Below are 16,386 nucleotides of genomic sequence, written 5' to 3'. Positions count from 1 at the left end.
AGCACGGGGCCGCCCAGGGGCGGTGCCCCGCCCCCGCTCGGCCAGGCGGCGCTGCCGATTGGCTGGGGGTGCGCGCGTGATACCGCCCGCCTCTCAGCCTCGCGCCGGTGCCGGTGGCGGCGGGAGCGGAGGAGTCAGGTGGGGAGAGAGGCGGGACGGGGCGGGCGCTGCGTTACCCGGACGACAGGGGCGGGCGGGCGGCGCGGTGGGGCCGGGCCGGGCCGGGCCCTCCCGTCATGGGCTACCGGGACGCTGTCAGGGGGATAAGAGCGGAGCGGGCTGCCAGGTATGCCCGTTCCTGCCGGGCGAGGAACGGGTAAGGGCGGGGAAGGCACTCCATCGCACGGCTGCTTCCATTCTAGGGTTTTGGAAGGCCCACCGGGCAGCGCCGGGTTGGGGGGGAGGCGGGCAGCTCGGTGGGCATAGGACTCTGCGGCACGTTTCGGCGTGGGGGCTCCCCGCCGTGGACCGAGCCCGGCGCCGGGAGCCGCAGTGCGTGGGCCGGGGCGAGCTGTCACCCGACGCCTGCCTTTTCGGTGGTGTGAAGATACCCGCTGATCGCTGCTGGTGGCTCAGGGCAGGTTGACGGGCTTGGCGGTGGAGGCTGTGGGAGGCGGAAGAAGCAGCCGCCGATGGCGCAGGCGTGGCCCTCTTCGCCGCGGGCCTCCGTGGGCAAGGACCGGACCGGGCCTTGGTGGCTAGTGACGGCGGCGGCAGGAGGGTGGATGTGCGCTCAGGGCCCGCGTGTTCGGAGAGGCAGAAGTCGGGAAGTGGAGAGGCTGGCTCCGTGCGCTCGGTGGCTTTGTATGGGGCGGTTTGTAGCCCGGAGTGCTTCTTCCTAACTTGTGGCCTCTGCTTTTACCGAAAGGCTACATTTAATACTCGGTGTGCGTGTACAGATGGTGCGTGCGAGGTTGTTTTCCGTTCCTTTATGTGATACCGGGATGCTGTGGGCTGTGTGTTACGGTAGGCTGTGCTAGGCTGTGCTTTGTGAGGTTTTTGTGCAAAACTGGAGCACAAAGCCTCGCTGTCAACAAGCCGTTTGTTGAAGATAGGAGATAAGGTCTGAAGAAAAGCAAATGTGGGCTGTTCACGGAAATGCAATAGTGTCGATGGATGTGGAGTGCAAGTCGCAGCACTTTAGCACCTATTTTAATCTATTAAAAGGAGTGGACAGAGGAGCAATGAGAACTCTTTCAGATATGCTCAGAGCACGGGGAAATGTGTGAAAGATGCTCTTCCAAAGGAAAAAAAAAAAAAAAAAAAAAGACTAAATCCTGTTATCCCCAAATGAACTGAAGAGCTCCCTTTTACTTACCTGTGCAGTCAGTGAGAAGTCAGGGAAAACAGGTGCATCACTGGAACTGAGAATATTACTTCTTGTATAAGAGAAAGCAGACCAATTGAGGAAATTCATAAAGAGGGTCAAGTGACTGAATGTGGTGAGCTAGGAGTTGGAAAAATATTTAATGTGGTTATAAATTGGAGCTGGCTAGAAAAGAAAATCTGGATGGAGTTTTTATCATAATGGCGCTGTAGTATGGTGAGGAGTTGGGAAAATCTGAGTCTTTCTTGCCTTTAACTCGAGGCTCACAGACCAACAGTACAAAGAAGGAAGGCATCCTCTTAGATACCTTAGAAAATCTGTAGTTCAGACACTCTGAGAGTTTCTAGTGGATGCTTAAAAGTGAGTGAAGCATGAGAATACTTACATATATTGTCATAGATAAGAAAAGGCCAATTTTTTTTGAGGTATCATAATTTTATTTTCCTTTCTTTCTCTTTATACTTTAGACAGAGGATCTAGCAAACTGAAAGCAAGTAACTTTCAATGCCTTACTTCTAAACTCAAAGTTAACAGTAAATGAGACCTCAGGGAGTCAGTCCTCACTTAGTTTGTAAGGCTGTATGCAGATTTCTTAGTGTCTCCCTACTTTCCCACTGTCCTTTTTTTTTGTTTGTTTGTTTTCTGTCCTCAAAGACCACTTTCAATCAAAAATCTTTATTAGAAGTTTTTCTGTTAGGTTAGTAACCATTTAATTAAGATTCTTCTTAAGCAGTTCTTTTGCTTCATCTTCTCTCTTAGTCCCTGGCAGATTTATTTTTTTTCATGTGCCTCCACATAACTGTGTGTGTGTGCAGTTAATGACAAGATGCTTAGATTCTTTTCTTGTTGTATTTGTATTCTTTGCATTTGACAGTTTTGCTACTGTCATGGTGATCTCTTTTCAAATAAGATAGCCTTGCATGCAGAGGAATTCTAAAGCAAAACTGTATTTGATCCTTGCCTTTTGCAGGCAGAAGGGAGCAGAGGGAATGTAGGATGAAATGATTATTCTGTCACACTAGGAAGTGCTTGCTGTCCAGAACATGCTTGCTTGTCCTTTGCAGGCGAATTTAAGTTCTTTTGGAATGTATAGCTGTCATCAACAAGACCTCACTCATATCTGTTTTACTCCTTTGGGGATTATCAGGCTCCATGAGTTTCCTTAATGAAGAACTGAAGTAGCTGTTGCCTGAGATTGTCACTGCTTCATATTGTTGATTTAACTTTAAGGTCATCTTTTTTTAGTTTGTTGGAAAATTGGGTTATAATATTGGACAAGAATTGTAATGTGCAATGGAGGGAGGGCTCTGTGTACATGTCTGGGATTACTTTGACTCTTGTTTTCTTTTCAATTCAGAGACAGTTGTGAGACTGTCAGTTACTCTGGCAAATTACTGCTTGATGAACATTTACAGGCCTTTAGACAATAGCAAGTAATTGAGCTGGTGCAATCAAAGCTATCACCTCCTGTGATAGCGCTGATCTGGAGATGATTTACCTGTTTTTTTTTTTTACCTGGACAAGATCAGGTACAAGAGATCTGTGGTTGTTTCTGTTCCTTAACCTGGGCTGATTTGTCTGAGCTGGTTAAGCTGATTGAGCAGCATGTTACTGCTGAAGAGGGAGATATCTCTTTTCTGTCTTCTGTTTCCTGGCAGTGATAACTGCCTGTTCCCTCAACATAGCAATTAAAAAAAAAAAAAGTCATCTGAAAAAAAACAGCTTTCTGTAAACCTGTGGAGGTGAGTCACATTGGGAAGGAATTGAATGAGCACAGTGCTGAAGGAAAAGGAAGGGAATAGTTGCTGGGAAGGAACAGAGACACCTTCTTGCTGGTCATGAGTTGTCAGGTGAGCTGAGCTGTCTTGTTTAGCTGTACCCTAGCTACTCCTCAGGAGGTGGAGGCTTTTGCTTATATTTGATACCTTTTGTATGCCCTGGATCCAGATTTTCTTTTCCCCTGTTCACATACAGGTCTTGCATTTGAACATATTTTTCAGGACTTGTGGAAACAAGCACATGGAAATGTCTTGCCTCCAGATAAAGCACTCCATACAGAAGTGATACTGGAATGTGTGAAGGGAACAGAGGAAAAGATGCTATGTACATTGAAGTTTTTCTTGGTAGTAGCTCATGATAGTTCACGTTTGCAGCCTGGAGTGTGATTAAGGTCCCATTTCTCTGGGAAGTCAGGGATTTTTGGTACTAACACAGTAGAAGTGAGTCTTGCTAGTGTGATTCTTGGGTAACTGTGCTATGCTCTGTGAGGATTATAGCTTAAATCTGATGTTGACTGCAAGAGCAAGACAGAAAAAATAAATACAATATTCATTAGCTTATGTATGTTGAAGATGGATAGGTGTATAGTGCTACGATCAATGCAGTGAAGTCCTGGAGTAGTGCTGTGTCTTGGTACCTGTAAATACTGAAACTTCTATTGTGTCTTTGTTCTGGATACTTCCCTTATATTCCACTAGCTTGCCTTTTTTTCCCCCTTTTCTTTTTTCCTCCAATCACCACTGCATATTTGTGTGTTGGAAAAGACCAAGATTTCTGGTATTCTACTGTTCTGGCCTGATACTACTTAGTCCTCTTCTCCCCCCATAAATAACTTGCTACCCCCCATCATTACTGTGAGTAGGATTTTGCAGTGGCCACACAGTGGATATGCACTGAAAGAGCTGTCTTCTGTGCTTGTGTACTTCAGTGCAGGCATCTAGATCTTGCCTCTTGACACTTGTGTTTCTCTGGGGATTTTAAACTGTATGGAGTTGAGGCACTGTGATAATTACTATTGCTTTGTGCAAGAGCTTTTCTCTGCTTTCTGGATAACAAAAAAGGGGGAAGCAGAGGGCAAAAGTGATGAATGGTGGTTTGTGGAAGATGAATGCCTGTTAAACTGTACCTGTATCTGTTGTAGAGTGGTTGAGCAAGCATCTGACAGTCTCAGATAATCCTTTCATTTATGTGTTCATTGCCTTCTTTTCCTGCACCCAGAAAGCTGAGCTCCTTGACTTCAGTCAAAAGCATCACCATGCTCCATGAAAAAGTATGGGAGCATGAAGTACTAAATGTGAGGTGTGAGGAGAGTTGCTGCTTCTTCAAACTTCTGACAAAAAGAAAATTGGGAAGATGAAATAACAGAAGGAATTACTGCCAGGTAGTACCAAATACAAGGCTTCATTGGAAACATTAAAATGAATGGCAACTTCCTGTTAAGCGTTGTGGAGGCGTTTACTGAAGATTTGTGTGTTTTGTGTGATAAATGGCAAAATCATGTAACCTATTACCTTTCTAATGGAAGGCAAGAGAGTTTAAACCCCCTGATTTCAAAGAATTGAGAGCAGACATTCTTAGGGCTTGCTGTTGAGAAATCAAAACAAAAGCCTCAATGTGTAAAGGTTCGTGGGCTACCTGAGGTATCTGTTTGTATTACTCATATCTTTCAATTGTAAGGGAGATTTGAGTCACTGAAGAGTGTTACTGTAATTCTTGATTTGTAAGCACCAACAAAAGATCAAAGAAAAGCAGAGTTTCCTTTGTGTCTGGATATATAGATTAAATGCTGTGTGTCATGTCTTTTCAACTCCTAATTAACCTTGAATTATTTTAGACGCCTCAACTAATTCTCAGCAGTGCAAAATCTTGTTTGCATGTGGTTTCTTTGTGTGTGGGGGAGAAATGAACTTTCTCTCACCACCACAACCTGTGATGGACATCTGCAGTTTGGGGACTTCTTCAACAATTTGGGTACTTTTTTGCACTGTGTATGGATTTAGATTTTTCTCCAGTGGTTTGGGATTTTCTTTACCATTCCTCTATTACTAGGTATAATGGGAAACTTCATAGCTTTACTCTTTATTATGTGAAATTTAGTATAGCTATTGATTATAGTTTTTCTGTTGGAATCTGTGGCGCTTGACTAATTTTGAGTGCTGTTTAAACTTCAAGTATAAAATAAAAATCCTAGCTGTTCCTTATTTGCATTTCCACTGGAGAAGACCTAGCTGAAGTGAGAGGTTATGTGAGTCATTTTGCCTGATTTGTTGACTGGGCCTTCTGGGCCCACTTACGTGCAAGAAGTGTCAGCACAGCTGGAGCAAATAACTGCTATAAGGCCTGGGAGAAATCCAGGGTCTGCTTCCTAGAGCAATGAAAACTGAAGAAGCTGTGAGACTGAGCTTAACAGAAATAAGTGTATGAAACTCTCAAATGTTTAGGTACATTTATTTTATTTTTCACTATGATTTTCAGAATACTACCTGCCCTCTCATCTGCATCTCGCTGCTAATGGAAACTATGGACTTCCAGAAGCAGAGCTGGTTTTCTGCCTATTAATGGTGTCTTATTTTAACTCTGATCACTGACCTTCCTCTCTTATGTAACTGGGTACTTTAGACACAATGCCAGAATTTATCTTCACCGCTTGACTTTCTAGTTTTAATTCTGTAATTACTAAGCTTTCAGTTTCAGGAATAGCTTTTACTGGTTTGTATCCCCTCAGCAAGAGTGCCTCAAGATAATGCTTAACTTTTTACCTATTCTATCTCTCTGCAATCAAAATGTAATTTTATACATTACAGAAAGGTTTGTGTGGTTCTTCAGATCATGATTTGAGTGGTACATTTGTTGTTAAAATAACCTCCAAGTAGAGGCATACTTGTAGGGTGGTCACAACTACAGTGATTTCCCAGATGCACCAGTGACACTATCTGCTATACTGCAGTCTGATGGAAGAGTATTCATGAAGTCTGCCTGGTCTTGCAAGGTCTAGTCTGGGTATGCTTGTTATCGGAGAGGTCCTGAGCTTCTGACTTACCTTCTGTAGTTTTCTTTGCTCTGCAGAGTCTGTGAAGGTAATTCTTGATCTTTAGAGTTTGTTACTAGTGATTACTGTGTAACCATAACTGTCAAGGCTTGCTTTGCAAGTATCACATCTAAAGCTTAGAAGAACATTTAGGAGTCATGTTTCAATTTGGGGGAAGACCCTATTAGCACTTGTGAGAAGTGTTCAGTACAAAGCTCACTTGGAAGCTCTTCTATTTCAGTTTTTTCACAGCTGAATATTTTGCAAGTGATCTTAATCCTTCATTTTTCTTTTTGAATAACGTACTGGTCTTCCATAGCTGCTTTTCTATGTGGTCTGTCCTATGGTGGGATATTGTCGGTATGTGTTTTCTCTAGTACCGTGTTTCTTCAATGTGTCCTCTGGCACTTCAGATAAGATCTGGAACAGATCTTTTCACAGTATTGCTAACAGCTTGGTGGTATTCGGTGTATTCTAGCTAATTTCCATGACAGCAAGCAGATTTGTTCCTAACACAGTTAATGTTGCAATGATTGTCTTTGACTGTCTCCAGCTTTCCCCATGCCTAATCTAAACAATGTTTATTGTCTGTCTGCATGCACAGATCTGAAATATGCACAATTTAACTTTATGTGATGGATTTAGTGTGGCTAACAACTATATTGTAGTTACTGACTTGATTATATTGTAGTTACTGTATACTGTACTTGATTATACTGTAGTTACTACTTGCTAAAATCCAGTAACTACAATATAATTCATAATGTACTGGAGTATGGCATATGTATAGAATTAATGCATTACTTGAGTGGAGGTGTTCGAGAACCTTTCATTAGTGCTGTACTTTGTCTTGTAGATGAATCGTCTCATCTTTTAGGCTGATTGCGGGCTCAACAAGAAGGCTTACCCAGGTGTTTCACATTGTTTGACTAAACAAAATCTGATGTTCAAAAGCTGTCTTAAAGCACTTGTATAATGCGCAGCTAGCCTGTGGGATTCTTTGCCATTAAATTTGTCTCAAAGATATTTCATTCAGACTCCTAAGGAAGAAAACATTGACGATCTGCTAATTTCTAAAGGGGATGCATATCTTAACTCAAGCTAGAACCTGATAACCTGCTGAACTTTAGCAAGAAGAACTTTTCTAGCATTGATCACTTAATCCTTGGTGCCAGCTTCTTAGCACACAGTTGGTATTACATTGCTCTGTTTCATTACAACAGCTTGCATTGGTAATCTTTGTAGGAAACAGTTCTTAGAACTTTGCACTAAAGACTCTAAGCAATTCTAATCTAATGTAGTATTTCTTCTAAATAAGGGTCAGATATATCAAGCAGATGTTTATATGTTGAAAATCTAGGATGACATGGAACTAAAATGTGCTATTTTTCTGCCAACAGATTTTCCCTTCAGCTTTCTTACATAACAGAACATGTCATTAAGATTTTTGACAGTGTGTTGGTGAAGTAGCCAGTTGGCATTTAATTCTAGTCTCCAAGGTCTGTTACCTTGGGGTACTTTTGAAGAAGTAAATATTTACAGATGTAGACCCAGCAAAACCTATTTGTGCTGAAGTTTAACAAGTTTGATTTTTAAGCATTCGGAAATTCTAGCAATATCATAAGCTGTACTTGTAAAAGCCCTGTCAGGCGTTAACCCAGGAGATAGATCTTGGTAAGAAAGGAGCAAGTGATGCAGGATGCAAGTGCCCCAAAAGCACACTAACTGCAAACTTTTCCACATAAGCACTGCACCAGAGACCTACAAATGAAGCTGAACATATGCAGCTCATGTGATGTTTTAGAGGTCTGTAATTCCAAAGGTTAAACACATATGTTCGGGGGTTTGTATTGTGGTTTTGTATCTTTGTTGTTTTGCTTTGCTTTTCCAGAAAGCACAAATAATACAATTCCTTAAAATTCAGCCGCTTGTTTTCAGTGTAGGATATAAAACTTTAACATCCAGTTAAAGGCAGAAACTTTCTAATTATCAGGTTTTATATATAAACACTGAGCTTTATGGATTAAATTTTGCTGTAATACCTAGGCAGTAAAACATCAATAGACTGCACACTTGTAGGAGGCTTAAGATACTTGTAGAAGCAGGACTTTCAGACTTTGAGTATTGCAAGACAGGCATCCCTCACAGGTGAGGAGAGTTAAATGTAGTTTTAATTTTACTTAAGTGGCATTACTGAGGTTATACATACAAAAACATGCCTGTATGAACAGCAAGACCATTGCTCTGAAAGTTAACATGCTCTTCAGTGTTCATTAAAATAACTTGTTTACCATCTTGTCATCTTAGTCAGTTAAAACAACAGTGTATGTGTTATTTTTTCCAGAACTACTAAGCACTTGTTTTTTTTTCCCTTTGTTTTGGGGAGGGACTCTGAACAACTTGTTTGGAAATAATATTGATCTAGTAGATTACACAGAAGACTAAGGACTGTCAGAAATAGAGCTGTGCTAAGAAAGTTGGCATCTACCAGCAGTCTTGTGATCAATTCTCTATGTTAAGAAGTTGCTTTTCATCTGCAGCCTAATGGCTGGAATGATGCTGCCTTAGTACATTTTAATAGGATGTCTGTTTCTGTAACCCTAAATAGTTTACAAGTAGTAGTGAAGGACAGATCAGAAAGTGGATGGAGATAAAGTAAATAAGAGGTCTTCTGTGAAGCTGATTGTCTGGTATGTCTGTTTTGAAAATGAACCAAACTTGAAGTGTCTTGTTTGCTCATGTTTTGAGTATCAGAATTGTTAGATGATTAACAAATATGCATTGCTCTTGGCTGATTGTCCTGCATTGATAAAACAAGGTATCAAAGTGTCCCAAGTTTTGTTGATGCTCTGCTTGAATCGCAGGTTCCTGGTTTCTTAAAAGACTTGTGTTGCTCCTGCTCTGTAAACTATTTTGGCAAGGTCAGTTGTGTATTGCTTTCTAACCTGTTTGAAGCTTTGAATGATATCAAAAGGATAAAAAAAAGAATAATACTGACTTTGTTGACTCATTAGTTTGAGGCACATACTTGGATTTTACTACCAAGTAGAGACTTCTAGGAAGCACTGTAAGATATGTTCCAGTTTTGTTCCTGGCCATGCTTGGTCTGTATTTCTGCCTTGCATTCTCTCATGCTCTACTTTCTTTCCCTTACTCCGTTTGCACAGAGAAACTGGTCATAGTATTCCCTTAATTTCATTGTTAACAAGCTGGGGTTTTTTTCAAAACAGAAGACAGTTGAATTTGTTGTTTATTACAAACAGATAAATTTAGTTTCCATAACACCTTGCAGTCTGCGCTACAGTTGTAAAAGCAACAGAGTGCCTTTGGTGTTAATAATGTGCCATTGCTTTCTTGTCCTCTGCTAGCAGAAGTCTGAACGTAAATCAAAAGTTTAACTCTAAAGTAAATCTGATTCATGTAATTGTTGATGCAGTCATTAATGTCAGTCATTGAAGAGGTTGCAAGCATGTTCTCCAGAGCATAAATGTTATATACTAGCAATGAGACTGGGACAAATATTTACCAAGTGGAACTAATACTGTATAAAGTAAGTGTAGCCTCTGTTGGCCAGTGGTGACTTGTTTTCCCATACACTTTACTCTAGAGAAGAGGTGAAAGGGTAGAAAGCTTTAAATTTGAGGCCAGGAATAACTGTACTGTACAATGATGTGTAGAGAAAGTACAAGATTTCTTTAAGTGTCAGTTTTAATATCCACTGAAAATGCAGCTGTCTTGTACTCTGTACTCAAAAGGACTTGCCATAGCTGGTCAACATTTGTCTCTTATCTGAAACAGAAAAAGAGGGAAGGTAAACAAACTTCATATAGATACACATTCTATACTCCTCTCTACATAATCTGTAAAGTAGCTTCTTGTAATTTTATTTTTATTGTGAGTATGGCTAGCACTCCATTAGTGGAGTGTTATACTTGCATAACCTGGTAGACAAGACTGCTTTTACTGAAGATAGCATAGTGAGCTATGAGAAATTAAGGCTTGCAGGTGACTTTCATGTACCATGCATACCTTCTTAGGTACATTACCCCTTTGTTTTACTCTGGCATGCAGGCCTGCATAAGCAGCTGTATGAACAGCACTCAGTAGCATAGTCATTTTAGACTGATATAACTATTTACTAATGAGAAATTGGAAGAAATTTGATATCCATTTCACAACAAATAGAGGTGGTTTAAGTAGCTTCTTTTTCACTACTACTATAAAATTTCTAAACCAAAAAATCTTAAACCTAGCTCCCCACAACTCTTCTTTTTTCCTTTCTTTCTTTTTTTTTTAATCCAAACACTACTTTGGCCTATTGGTATTTTCTTTTAAAGACTTAGTCTGCTGAAGTAAGTAAAAGACTTTCCTAGGCTCAAAGATGCTCAGGTGATGAACAACTTCATAAAAGAAGTTCAGACAAAATAGATGTTTCAAGTGCAGAAAATGGATTTATCCCACAGCAGCAAATGTAAGTTCCTCAAGAGATGGTGCAGAAAGGGGCCAGAACACACACATGATGCAAATTGAATTGAGGATCATAAAGATGGACATGAAGAGAGCAGATTATATGTGAATGTTGGATCATTTATAGTTCAGTAACTTATTTATTTTCAGAAAGTTTATAGATATATTTTCTTTTTCATTTTAGAAGTAAGTATTCTATTTGAGGTAATTTTTATTTAATATGCTAATCATTCTTCTAGAGGGTGTGAAATGGAATACGAGAATGTGAGTTTTCAGGGCTAGCTGTCTTAAGCCCTAGTACATTGCAAGAACTGTAACTGCCCCATTGGGATTTTGCACAGCAGTGGTGAATTGAGATTCTGCTCCCTTATGGCTTAGTTAATGTGATACTGCAGGGTTGGGTGGTTTTGTTTTGTTTGTTTGTGTTGGTTTTTTTGTGTGTTTTCTCCATAGTTAAGATGACATCCCTGAAGTCCAAGGTCTTACATGCAGCATCTGTTTGCAGATTACCAGGCACCCCAGCAATTAAAGAATGTTACTTATAAAGAAAAAGGAAAATTCTGCTGTAGAGTAGTTCCTGCTTCAGTCAGATTGGTTGGCATACTTTCTTGAAGTAAGATGAAATGCTATGCTGTGTAGAGTGTAGTATCAGCATACCTCAACCTGCAATGGAAAGAGGTGACAAGCAAGCTGAAACCTTAGAGTGGGGGTGGATTTGTTGTTGTTAAAACAAACCACAAACCTCCACACCTCTGCAGAGTGTTTGTTACAGCATCAGCAAGTTATTCACTAGCTTTTTTGAAAAGCAGTGGGCTTTAAATGTTCAAAATCTTTTTGGGAAACAAATATGAAAAGGAAGAAGGTTCTGTGCATATGGAGCTTGCTTTTTTCCCCCTAAGCATCATAATTATTTCTCAGTTCTTGTATTGCTCTGTCTGTAGCTTCAAGATAGGTTCAGATAACCTCGTTACTCATCCTGTTTCCAAAGATACATTTGTGCTATCAGTCTGCTTGAGAAGTTAATTGCAGAAAAAGAAATAGGTATGACTGAGAAGTAGCCAGCACTTTTTGGAACAAGTCCTTTAAGTGCTTGTGGTGGTGAGAGGTTCAGTTCTCCCACACACACAAAGAAACCATGGCTAACTCAGTCAGAGAAGCAAAAGTATGGATAAGCTATATTTACAAGCAGGATGAAGTGCAGATGAATATATACACAATATACAGTATTTAAAATGTATATACAGAAATATACAGCAAAGAATGTAACACACAAAACCTTTCCTTCCTCCAGAGAGGAGGGGTCCCCACAATCCCCACAATCCCCCTTCCTCCCTTTTTCCCAAAAAGGGTTAGAAAGAGAAAAGGTAATTATTAAGGAGGAAATTCTGTTAGCTCAATGCATATGGAAGAATTAGTTTTTTAACTGGTTAGCTCAGTTAGTTCAAGGTCAACTCCCGCCAGCACAGAGGAAAGACAGCAGCTGCTCAAAGAGACTGAAAAAGACAGACTGAACTGACTGAGATTCAAACTGAACTAAAGCTAAAAATTTGAAGTTGCATTCTACCAATCTACTAATGAAATTCATTTAGAGTATCTTTGTTTTCATTTTTACACCAAAACATTCAGCCAGAGCGTTCCAGTAACTGTCCCTTTCTTAAAGGCACAGCCTAAAACGGTCACAGTGCTTAATTATCCAGCATGGTATCTCCTTATTTTTTTCTGCACTGAGGATGAGAGCATCTTAATTCCTTACCAATTATATATTCTTGCATTCAGAAGACATGCTTGGTGTCTCTTTGCATTAGCATCAAGAAAATACTACTTTCTTATTGTGGATGTTGAGAATTTGCCCTTCTGTTAGAATATGGCAATATACGTTAAGTCCATCTAAAAGTGCAAGCAATGCAGGAAAGCTTGGGTATGAGGTTTCAGTTGGAAGGGCACTAAAACATGATGGATAGTATATTTTCATGTTCTAATAAAGGTTGGTGAAAAAACACTAGCTGCTTTAGCTGTTCAGCTGCAATGAATTGCGAATGTTAGCGCTGTGGGTAAGTTACTGTTCTGTGAGGCTGTGGCATCAGCGGGGCCACTATTTGGGAACTTACTGTTTCCTTCCTTAAGGAGATCTTTCATGTAATGTTCATGCTCATCACAAGTTTAAGTTTAAAGTTGAAGTGTTTATTTAATTGGCCCTCTGACAAGATTAAAATAATAAATTTAGTAATTTTTTTTTTGTTCTCTCCTTTCCTGTATCTTTCCCCACAATTAATTGTGGATGAGCACTCATCCAGTGACTTTGTAGTGTGATGTTTGAGGCTTGTCTTGGCTACCATGCTTTGTATTCCCATTGATAGCAAATGCATTTTTGGCTCTTTACCATGTTTAGAGAAGGAAGTTTTAGCATGTAAATTAGCTTGCAACTGAAGCGCCCCAATTTGCAGGCACTTCAGTAAAAATGGGTTTGGACAGTTCATCTCTGTGTATGTGTCGGTTGATATAGCTTCTGTGAATTTTAGGACTTTGTTAGAAACGGGACTCAGCTAAGATGTACTCAATGGCACCAAATACAAATGTTCTAACAGTAGTTTAAAAAATGGAAATTAACTGTAAGGAAGACTGGCAGAGTCCTGGTAACACTCAATGGTTTAATAATGGCCACTTGTTCAAGACTGGAAAATGAGAGCAAAAAATGCTTAAGAGTATTTTTTGAGGATTAAAATAGCTTTTCTCTTTCTTAGATGGAATATAGTCTAAAGAAGGGAAGTGTAATAACTAGGAGCTCTTCAGTTTTCAAATGAAAAATTAATAAACCCTTTGACAGTTTAGCTTACAGCTAACAGTGAAATCTAGAGCTTTACTCAGTAGAAATCCCTAAACCTCTCAAAGACTATTCATAAATTTGAGATAGCAGAAAATGAATTTTAAAACCAAATGAATTGCTAATTAACCATGATTTTTTTTTTCTCCTTTTTATTTTTTTAAACAGGTGAACCAAAGGTGGTATTTCCAGAACAGAATTTTCTTTTTCTTCCAAATAGAAGATAAATGTGTTAAACTGGCAAAATAATTCTGGTAAGAATATTCTTGTTACTCCTACAGAGAATGTTGTTATACATGTCAGTACTCACTGCCTTGACACTAAAAGGAGCTTTCAGTACCATTAATGTTGAACTTGCTCTTTCTCACAAGATCTGATTTGTTTTACCAAATAATCATGTAGATGTTTCTTGTTCAAGCAGTATTAATCCACCTGTTACATTTAAATATTATATGGAAAGCTATTTGGCTGCCTTTTTGCATGTTCTGTGCTTGGACATGATGAAAATACTTGTCTTTGGAACATGCTACTTCAGCTGTTTATACAAAGAGTTAATAATGTAATATTAAGTGGGTTTTATGTGGATTAAATGTTTGCTTTGTGTAGTTGCCATCACTGATTCTTGGTTTTGTTTTGTCTTCTTCAGTGATCTTCTTGACAGCTTTCTAGTGTTTCTTGACATGCATTTTTGTGGGGTCTTCTTTTCATTTTATTTGTTCAAGTTTTCCGCATGTGCTAGTGCTGACTGTGTAATGTGGTATAACATCGGAGAAGACAAAAAAGTGTGTTTATAAGAAAGAAAGAACAAACAAAAAGTGTGCCTTGTGTGCATGATCTAAAGTAAAATCAATCAGTTTGGGAATCAGCTTTTGGCATTTCAGACTGGACCTGAGGAAGAAGTTCTTCACCATGAGAGTGGTGAAGCCCTGGAATGGGTTGTCCAGGGAGGTGGTTGAGGCCCCATCCCTGGAGGTGTTTTAAGACCAGGCCGGATGAGGCTCTGGCCGGGCTGATCTAGTGTGAGGTGTCCCTGCCCATGGCAGGGGGGTTGGAACTAGATGATCCTTGTGGTCCCTTCCAACCCTGACTGATTCTATGATTTTTCTCCTGAATACATCTAGAATTGTATTTTGTGTTAACTGTACTACTGTAGTGACTGCCACCCGATCAACCTTGCTTGAAAGAGAGCACCATGGAGGTTGTTCACAACCAGGTTACAAAGAAAGGCCTAAATCAAGTTCTTAGCTTTTGTTTATGCAGTGTGGGGAATGATGTGTGTCATGGGCTTTTACCCGATAGCTTTACAAAATGAGTGTTAGGGGTTGTGGGTCGTTAAAGTTTAAGTGAAATGAGCTGACATCCCCGGGCTTGTCTGCTTCATTCCCTTCCACCCATGATTGATAGATTGATCTCTCAGTCCTACAGGCACCCTGTTCTTTGCAGAGGGGAGGGAGTGATACAGGGAAAAAATTGCTCTTTTTCTCCCCTTCTTTTTCCCATAAGGAATGTATTTTCTGATGGGTTTAATTTCTGTATTTTCCTCTACTCAGCTCAGACATGAGCAGTGCCAGTAACTCACTGGCACGAGAATTCTTGACAGATGTCAACAGACTGTGCAATGCAGTGGTCCAGAGGGCAGAGGCCAGGGAAGATGAAGAGGAAGAAACTCATATGGCAGCACTGGGACAATATTTGGTTCAAGGCCGTGGGTTTGTTTTGCTTACCACACTGAACTCCATTATTGATCAGGTAATAGTTTTTCTTACCTGGCTATCATTTTTCATATTGTCCTTTGACTGTGTGCATTTGTCCAGCTGATGTTGTTCTTGGTGCTGGCTTTCTTGTCTTCCTTTGTGGTACAATGTATTGAGTTAATTATGTGCTTGAAAACTACATGTTAGTTTATCCATAGGAGTGAAATCATTCTGATAGTGCTGCGTAGCACCCAGTGAAAGAGCTGCGTTTGAATTCTGTGTCCCTCTCTGCTCTGAAATTCTTAGTGTTGCAGTCTTACAAGCCTAGTAGGACTAAGGTTGTTTTAGTGTTTGTTCTGTTGTGGTTTTTGGTTGTATGGTTTTGTTTGTTTTTTTAAATAGAAATGGCCTTCACTCTTCCTTCCATAAAACTTCATTGTTTGGCAAATGTAAGCTTTTTCATTTGCTTAAAGATGCCATTTTTGAGGAAGTAGAAGCTTTCCCATAATGTTCTTGGAAGTTACGATTTTGTAACAGACATGTCAGACTTGTCTCAGGCTTTGTTAGCTTTGCCTGAATCAACAGCTTACTTGCTTTTGACTTCTAATTTGCTCTTTGGGTGAGGAATTCCTTCAGTAAGAGGGATTAGGAGAGTTTCATATAGAAACAGTTGCAGAAGTGTAATAAATATCTTAGACTTTATGATTGGCTATTGTTAATGATTATGGCACTCTTTGCAGTTAGGCCATTTTTTTCAGTGCCACAAATGCTGAATAGCTTTGTAAAACAAAGATATCAAAATCATGGAAACTTTTGTTTCAATTTAATTTTTAACATAGGAGCTGACGTGTCGGGAAGAACTTCTGACCCTCCTCCTGTCACTTCTGCCACTGGTGTGGAAAATCCCTGTCCAAGAAGAAAAAGCAATAGGTATGTTTTATTGCTTGCAGCATGAAGGGCATAAAAAGTTACTTACCTAAGACTTCCTCTAAAGAGTAGTAGTAGTTCATGGTAATACATATCCTGTTACCATGGAATGCAGATATAGATTCTGCAGAGAAATTTAAACTCAAAAATACCCATGTTATGTCAGCTGACAAAGATCAAAACTATATAGAGAAGGTAAAGGCTCTTGATCAATGTGAAGGGCAACACTTGCTTCTGTATAGCTGAACTTAGTGGAAAGATTTCTTTATTTTCTTTTTATTTCCTTTCAGGTGACTTGTGGGGGATAAGTGATTTGAAAGACTGTGTGGTATTTCTGCTAATG

The 16,386-nt window shown here is 39.9% G+C and overlaps 1 protein-coding gene across 1 annotated transcript in view; it reads left to right on the top strand.

Annotated features, from left to right (window-relative positions):
* The first annotated feature begins 216 nt into the window (after positions 1–216).
* LYST (lysosomal trafficking regulator) overlaps positions 217–16,386 on the top strand; it is a 74,403-nt gene continuing 58,233 nt past the window's right edge. Inside the window, exons 1-4 of the mRNA XM_054162276.1 lie at positions 217–316; positions 13,591–13,676; positions 14,973–15,171; positions 15,956–16,046. Of these exons, the coding sequence (XP_054018251.1) occupies positions 14,980–15,171; positions 15,956–16,046 (283 nt within the window). The 5' untranslated portion in view covers positions 217–316; positions 13,591–13,676; positions 14,973–14,979. The remainder of the gene's footprint in view (positions 317–13,590; positions 13,677–14,972; positions 15,172–15,955; positions 16,047–16,386) is intronic.

This window comes from Dryobates pubescens, chromosome 6 (assembly GCF_014839835.1).
Source record: "Dryobates pubescens isolate bDryPub1 chromosome 6, bDryPub1.pri, whole genome shotgun sequence".
NCBI classification, from domain to species: domain Eukaryota; kingdom Metazoa; phylum Chordata; class Aves; order Piciformes; family Picidae; genus Dryobates; species Dryobates pubescens.
Note: the sequence above shows the minus strand (reverse complement) of the source record. Positions and strands in the feature narration are given on the sequence as shown.